At 40.3% G+C, this 8,144-nt stretch overlaps 1 protein-coding gene across 1 annotated transcript; it reads left to right on the plus strand.

The window, feature by feature from the left end:
- Positions 1-510: 510 nt before the first annotated feature.
- LOC149189980 (cold-responsive protein kinase 1-like) lies at positions 511-1,134 on the plus strand. The gene is made up of 2 exons (XM_089410398.1): positions 511-648; positions 751-1,134. The coding sequence occupies exons 1-2, from the start codon at positions 511-513 to the stop codon at positions 1,132-1,134; spliced, it is 522 nt and encodes a 173-aa protein (XP_089266524.1).
- Positions 1,135-8,144: the final 7,010 nt, after the last annotated feature.

Genomic DNA, 8,144 nt, shown 5'->3' on the forward strand with positions numbered 1-8,144 from the left:
TGTAAGATTTTTGAGATACACAGATCTAGATCTGCAAAACAATAAACAAGCTTGCAAGAGAAGGAAGGAAGCGAGCAAGAATTGAGAAAAGAATGAAAAATTGATTCTACAATATTAGTTTTAGAATAAATACATAAAAGCAACTAAGTTAAGCTTAGTTGTACATGCAATAACTAAAACTAACTAAAGCTAAGTGTGCTTTATCTTATGTTAATGTGTACATGTGCCACATGGAAGCAATAAGTTAACTGGAGCTAATCTAGGTGCATGTACACCAACACAGCTAGTCTAAGTGCATGTACACCAACAAGAAGATCTGAGCCGCCTTACCACTACAGTTATAGGAACTGTGTAAGAATTCTCTCTAATGTTTATTGTGGTGAGGTCATCATCATCGTTAAATAAGTTGGACCATATATGAACCAATTACATCTCATACTTGTCAATATGGTTCATATAATTTAGATGGATGTGGATATTTGATCGATGTTGGCATTGTGCAGAGGTTACATGGCCCCTGAGTACGCCTTACGTGGACAGCTGACAGAGAAAGCAGATGTATCCAGCTTTGGAGTGCTTCTAGTGGAAATAATCAGTGGAAGAAAGAGTCAGAGTTTGGCTCCAGACACAGAGTTTCTCATCGAAGAAGTATGCTTCATATGGATCTCATCTTTCGAGTGAAATTTTTCTAAAATGTCCGCAGCATTTCTCTCATTAATGTTTTATTTTTTCTTGATATTGGCCAAGCAGACATGGAGACTGTATAAAGAGGATAGAGCTCTAGAAGCTATGGATACCACACTGGAGGGAAGCTATTCAGTGGAGGAAGCAATTAAAGTGATTAAAATTGGTAGTCTGTGCACACAAGCAGCTGCAGCATTGCGGCCTTCAATGTCTGGTGTGGTGTGGATGCTCACAAATGAGGTAGAAAACGATATTCCGTCGCCCACAAGGCCTGTTTTTATAGATCTCGATTGTGAGGGCGCACATGGCGAAGTGAAACATCCTGCTCCTGAAAATCCACACGGAACATCAAGCGGTCGCACAGAAGCTTCTGCAGCTGTTGATCCTTCATCGGAACTCTGGAGCCGCGGTGAAAATCAGCCAATGCCTGTTGGCATTATATTATTTTAGTTTATTATATCTTCTCTCTTTGTTCTTTTAGGGTAAGGGTCATAAAGACACCTGGGTCTTTATTTCATTCCTGCATTGACATATCCTGCGCACTTTGTTTCACCTGTAACAGTACTGTAATCTTCCGAAGTGTATTGGGTTTTTTATATGAGGATTTAAATAGCAAATCAATGGTTGGGTTCTTCTTATGATTAATTTGTGGGAGTTAAAGAGCACACTAGCTACTGGCATAATGATGGAGGACCATTTTGGTATGTGAATTATATTGGGTTTTTCTTATGAATAATTTGTGAGAGTTAAATAGCACATAAACTGCTGGCATAACGATGGAGGAGCATTTTGGTATGTGAATTATATTGGGATTTTCCTATGAATAATTTGTGAGAGTTAAATAGCACATAAACGGCTGGCATAACGATGGAGGAGCGTTTTGGTATGTGAATTTTGATGATGTAATCTAATGTTCTTTTATTATTTCCACTATTATTTTATAATTTACTTAGGAGGCCCATTTTAGACCTCAAATCTCTCCTAATCAGAATTTGGTTTGATTTGGTGTAGGAAGAAATTCACAAGAACATTAGAGATGGAGTAACATCCCATGCTAATGATCCAGGATGTTTTTGCTTATAGATGTATAGAAAAGAATTGCATATAAAATTGCAGCTTAACACATAAATGTGCACATATGAAAAGAAGAATAAAACACATAAAAAGCACAAAAGAGAACACCAAGGCTTGATAACAGAGTTCGTCCAATTTGGACTACATCTGTCTCCGGGCCCAGCTCAACAATGGGGAGGCATTTCTTATTAAATGGCATGAATAAACAAAATTACATTTATCAATCTGTCCATAAAGAGGCTTATAGCTCCAATCTGCCCGATGGCTATAAAATGAATGCCTGAGATGGAGTGGTATGCAACACCAAAGCTTCCCGCAACAATAACAAGGGTTGGAGTCTATAAACTATTCAAAACAGATCAATAATTGCTCTCGACCTCTTGTGAACAGCATGCTTCAACCATCAAAAATGCCTCCTCCCGTGCTCTTCCATTGATCCTCTTTTATAAAGGATTCTCGGAAAAAATCCCACTTAAAACGAGGTGTGCTTGGTTAATAAGAGAGGTTGGTAGAGTGGAAGGATCGGCGGGTGCAACTGTTCCTGAAAATTGCCTTTTTATCATTGCATTGATTAGGCTTCAAAACCTTGAAAAACACTGCAAAACTGCCCAAAAACCATATACGCAGACCTCAAAAACCATTAAATCGAGCTTATTTTTCCTATCGGGTCCGCACTGAGGTCGAAAATTGGCGTATTGGGGTGTTCCTGTCCTGGTCCTTGGGAAAGATTGACCGCCGATCGCTGATCGCCGATATCGGCGTCCGCCGATCGCGTCAGCATCCCACACATATATCGCCCCAGGTGTGTGTTGAGAGTTCCACCGATCCGGCTAAGCATCGATTGCACTATCCGCTCGCTGATATCCATTTACACACACACACACACACACATATATATATATATATTTACATATATCTGTATGTATATATATACATATGTCTGTATGTATCTATATATATATATATATATATATATATATATATATATATATATATATATATATATATATATATATATATATATATATATAGTGACCGTCGATTGTGATTGCTTCTGATCCGTCGATCCGATCTGATCAGAGATCGACAATCGGGGGTTCCACAGCCCAAACCTTAAGTCCGCCCTCATGCGACCTCCAATTGCGATTTGGCCTTAAGGCTTAAGACTCCTTTTTTCAAAGGAAATGCATCATTTTCTTAAGGATTGGAGACCCCTTCTTTTTGCAATAACTTCATCATCCGGACTCGGATTGAAGTACTGTTTGCGCTATTGGAATCAGAAAGATGAGATATTTGCTCTGGTCCTAGGTTGACTTCATTTTGCCCACTTGGATTTCTGAGTTTTTCCATGTCATTGTATCTGAAGATCCACCTGGATCAATCCTCCCCATTGAGGAGCTTTTAGACAGCCAAAAGCTTTTCATTAGTCAATTGGAAACTAAGGGTACTGTGCCCTCACTTTCTCTTTCTCTAGCCATCTGGCCTTGCTGGGATGCATTCCCTTGAATCGTACTCGAAGGCATTCTACATCTCCTCACTGTGAAGTCCTGGTTCTTCTATCAAGGATGATGTCTTCGGGCAACTCATCGAGATACTCAGGTGCAAAATCATCGATGGTAGGAACTATGCCCACTTCATCAGTGTCCATGATCAAAGGTGGTTCAGACAGCTTCAGGTTCTCCACATTCACTACTGAGTACATCTGCATATATACCGGCATGTCAAGAGGAAAGGCATTGTTCCCAATATTCTCCAATATGGTGAATGGTCCATACCGGATTGGCCGCAACTTCTTTCCTTCTCCCTTCATCCTGTCTTTGCTGATGTGGAACCACACCTTGTCGCCCACTTGGAATTGATGGTCAACTCGGTGTTTATCATGTCGATTCTTGTAATGGGCTTGACTCTTTTCCAACTATTCTTGCATTGCTTGGTGAATCATTTGGATTCACTGAATGAACTGCTGAGATTTGTCTTTATCATTACGTCCACTAGAGCCATCCTCCCTTCCAAATACCATGTCCAAAGGGTCCTTTGGCAGGTAACCAAAGAATGTCTCGAATGGTGAACATTGTGTCGATGAATGCACTGCTCAGTTATAGGAATGTTGTATATAGGGGAGATGTTCATCCCACAATAGCCTTGTAATAGGTGTACCATGGTACGGTTAACAACCTCTGTCTGCCCATCGGTTTGCAGGTAAAATTTCGTGCTTCTTTTCAGTTTGGTGTCCATCATCCTCCACAACCTGGTCCAAAAATCTCCAAGGAAATGAGAGTCCCGAACTGACACAATTGACGTGGGTAATCCAAAGTGGACCTAAACATACTGAAAGAAAAGAGAAGCAGTCTGCTCTGCCGTAATTTGCTTTTTACAAGGCATAAGAATACACATTTTGATAAAACGGTCAAAGACAACATACAAATAGTCATGACTCTTCCTAGACAAAGGTAAACCTACTACAAAGTCCATTGACATACTTTCCCATGGACGACTTGGAATAGGGAGTGGTGTGTAGAGACCAAGTTTTCTATTAGAGGGCTTTGAAACAGAACACATCACACAACCCTTTACATAGCGAGTCATAATGTTTTTCATATGAGGCCAAAAACAAAATCTCTATACATGACTTAAAGTCTTCTCGACACTAAAGTGTCCAGACACAAGAGAGGTGTGGGCCTCTCGAATTACATGCACTCTTTCTCCGGCGGGAATGCACAATTTACCAAGGTGATACAACAATTTCCCCTACAAGTGATAGTTGTCCACCTGTGAACCATGGGTTAGTTTTGCATAAGCCTCCTTAAAGTCATCATCGTTATCTTATTGTTCGGCATAACTTTCAAAAGATAACGAAGCATTATGAAAAATAACAGAAGCAGAAATAGGAGGGCGAGATAGCATATCAGCCACTTTATTGCTAGTGCCCTTCTCATATTTTATTACCAGATGAAATTGTTGAAGAAAGCCCATCCACTTGAAATGACAAGTTTGCTGCAACTTGGTTTGTGGCCGAAGGTACTACAAGGGCTGATGATCTGCATGGATGATGGTCTCCTTACCAAGCAGGTAGTGTTTCCACTTTTTCACCCTCTACACCAAGGCATAAAGTTCCTTGTCATAGGTGGGATAGTTTATCACAGCTTGAGAAAACTTCTCAGAATGGTAACAAATTGGCTTCTTTTGCTGCATCAGTACAGCTCCCATGGCATAACTACTGGCATTGGTTTCGATCTCAAATGGTTGTTGGAGATCGGGTAAGGCTAAGACTGGTGCGGTGCTAATTTTTTCCTTCAATGTTTCGAAGGATTTTTGTTGTCTTCCTCCCCATTGGAAGACCTATTTCACACTTGTCAATGTGTGCAAAGGTGCTACAATAACAGAGAAATTAGCAATAAATCTCCTCCAATACTGGACTGCACCTACAAAGCTTCGGACCTCAGTTACACTAGTAGGCTTAGGCCAATTTACAATTGCTTCAACTTTAGCGGGATCAATTTTTAACTGACCATGACCAACAATATGACCTACGTAACCCAAAGATATTTTCCTAAACTCACACTTTGACAATTTTACAAAGAGTTTTTCTTTCTTCAGCACATCAAGCACTTTCTTTACATGACTCACATGTTCATACCAACTCTTGCTAAAAACCAGTATATCATCTAAATATACAAGAACAAACTCATTAATGAAAGGCTGAATGCCATTACCATCCATTCGAACAACCCCTGCTTGGTTTTGAAAGGGGCTTTCCATACGTCCTGCTCTGCAATTCAGACCTGGTGATAGCCACTGTGGAAATCTAATTTTGTGAAATATACAACACTTTTTAATTGGTCCAATAAATCATCTATGCGTGGGAGGGAATAGCGTTTTTAATTGATATTTTGTTGAGCGCGCTGTAGTCCACGCACATCCTCCAGCTGCCATCCTTTTTTGGCACTAGAACAATCGGTGACCCGAATGGAGAGGAGCTTGACCTGATCATGCCTTGGTCTAGCAATTGCTGCACTTGACACTTGACCTCCTCCATTTCGACTACTAACATTCTGTACATGCCAATATTTGGCAAAGGGGCATCATGCAATAGGTTGATCTCGCGTTGGATCTCCCTCTGTGGAGGTAGTCCCCGTGGCTCCTGAAACAGTGCATTATAATCAGCAATTAAACCCATCAATTCATGTTTATGCTTCCCATCGCAGCCTTGGAATGCGTCTGTGAATTCGGCCTCCGGCCTCCTTTTCCTTGACGACCATAAGCATGCATGCCTTGCTGGAGTTCACCAGTCGTTTCATCTGTCCATCGCTTACGAGGATGGCGTTAATTGTGTTTTGATGAGCCCACACTATGTACTCTATCCCATCCTTAGTGATGTGGTATTTATTCTCATGGTGGAAAAATACAGCTTTTTTGTCATACACGTAGGGGCTCCCCAATGCCATGCCACAGAGGTCCAATGGTATCACATCCATCTCTACTTCATCTACCAGCTTAGACGCAATCACAAATTTTACCTTGCACTGCTGGTTTACATTCAATTTAGCTTTATCATGTATCCATCCTAGCAGGTAAGGCTTTGGGTGCGGTTTTGTTTCTAAGCCTAGCTTCTTTACCAGGGATTTTGCAATTAAATTTGCTTGGGACCTCGTACCAAACAAATTTTCTACTTTGGTATGATTTACTACAACTCAGATATGAAATATTTAATTATTTTTCTATCATTTGAAATGGACTCATCTACAGAACTGGTGCTTCCTTGTGATTTAGAATCAACAGGAGGTGTAAAGGTACCTTTTGTTCCCACTGCTGTGACTAGCGCTTCATCTCCTGAATCTGATCCAAGGCCTTGTTGTGCTACTACCACTATTTTCTGCTTCCCTTTTCCTCCATACTTTTTGGGGCGTTTTTTTGGGTGCTGCTTCCAACAATGATCATCATCGTGGCCTTCTTTCTTGCAATGATTGCAATAAGGCCGCTCTCCCTCTTTGGCTGCTACTGTTTTCTTCTCCTTCCCTTTCCATTTTTCTTTATATTTTCCATTGGGAGGTTTGAACAGTGGCTTTTTGGATTGGTCCTCTCTTTCATTCCTTCCCCTGTTCTCAATATGAATTGCTTTCACACTAGCCGCATCAATAGTGGTTGTTTCAAACAACAATAATGAATGCTGAATATAACTATGCAGTGAGCCAATATACTTAGTTACAACTTCAGGTGTATCTAGTGCAATACCCAAATTCAGTGCTTGCTTCCTAAATTCTTCTGTAAAACTCTAAACATCCTACCCTTTGCCTTGCCTTAAATATTGTCAATTCATCAAAGCTTTATGTTTGTATCCTAAGGGATAAAATTGTTCCTTTAATGCAGAAGTAAAATCATACCATGAGGAAAAGAGCTTACCAACATTTTTACTACTCTGCAATTTACTCTCCCACCAAACGAGAGCTGTGATGCCCAGTCGTAGAGAGGCCAGCTAGATTTTCGCCTTATCCTCTACGATTTGTTGAATTGTACAATAAACCTCAATCTGCCTTATCCAATTGTTAAGTTGTTCTGCATTACTTTCACCATTAAACACAGGAAGATAAAATTTAACATCTAATTTAAAAAAAGGTTTCTTCAATGCATACTTTGGATTTCTCTAATTATGGTGGTGTGGGGAAGAAGAACCTTCACCACCAGAAGGAGAAGGAGGGGGTTCTTCTCCATCATTCCCATGTGCTGAACCTTGTCCTTCTGGATTCCTCTCTTCAACTTTTTCCAGTCTTATAACCAGCTGACTCATATTCTCTGCCATTGAATAGAAAGTCTTTCTGAAATTGCACTCCTCTTCAATACGAGCTTCCTCTTCAACCATGTTTCTTCTTCGAGGTGCATGCCCTACCCCTGGATTGAAAGGTTCTAGATTCCCTTCGCCTCTTTGAAGCCGGCTTCTCGTTAGCATACAAACATGAAATTCACATCTAAAAGCCCTGCTCTGATACCACTTGATCCATGATGTTTTCGCTTATAGATGTATAGAAAAGAATTGCATATAAAATTGCAGCTTAACACATAAATGTGCACATAAGAAAAGAAAAAGAAAACACATAAAAAGCACAAAAGAGAACACCAAGTGTTGATAACGGAGTTCATCCAATTTGGACTACGTCTCCGGGCCCAGCGCAACAATGGGGAGGCCTTTCTTATTAAATGGCATGAATAAACATAATTACATTTATCAATATGTCCATAAAGAGGCTTATACCTCCAATCTTCCTGATGGCTATAAAATGAATGCCTGAGATGGAGTGGTATGCAACACCAAAGCTTCCCGCAGCAATAACAAGGGTTGGAGTCTATAAACTGTTCAAAACATATCAATAATTGCTCTCGGGCTCCTGCAA

This window comes from Pinus tabuliformis, chromosome 3_1, assembly GCF_031772625.1.
Source record: "Pinus tabuliformis cultivar Carrire ecotype Pingquan chromosome 3_1, CPIR1, whole genome shotgun sequence".
Taxonomy (NCBI): domain Eukaryota; kingdom Viridiplantae; phylum Streptophyta; class Pinopsida; order Pinales; family Pinaceae; genus Pinus; species Pinus tabuliformis.

Coding starts and splice junctions, on each gene's coding strand:
- LOC149189980 (XM_089410398.1), top strand. CDS start 511: ATGGCCCCTGAGTACGCCTTACGTGGACAGCTGACAGAGAAAGCAGAT. Junction 649..750: donor CAGAGTTTCTCATCGAAGAA/GTATGCTTCATA, acceptor TTGGCCAAGCAG/ACATGGAGACTGTATAAAGA.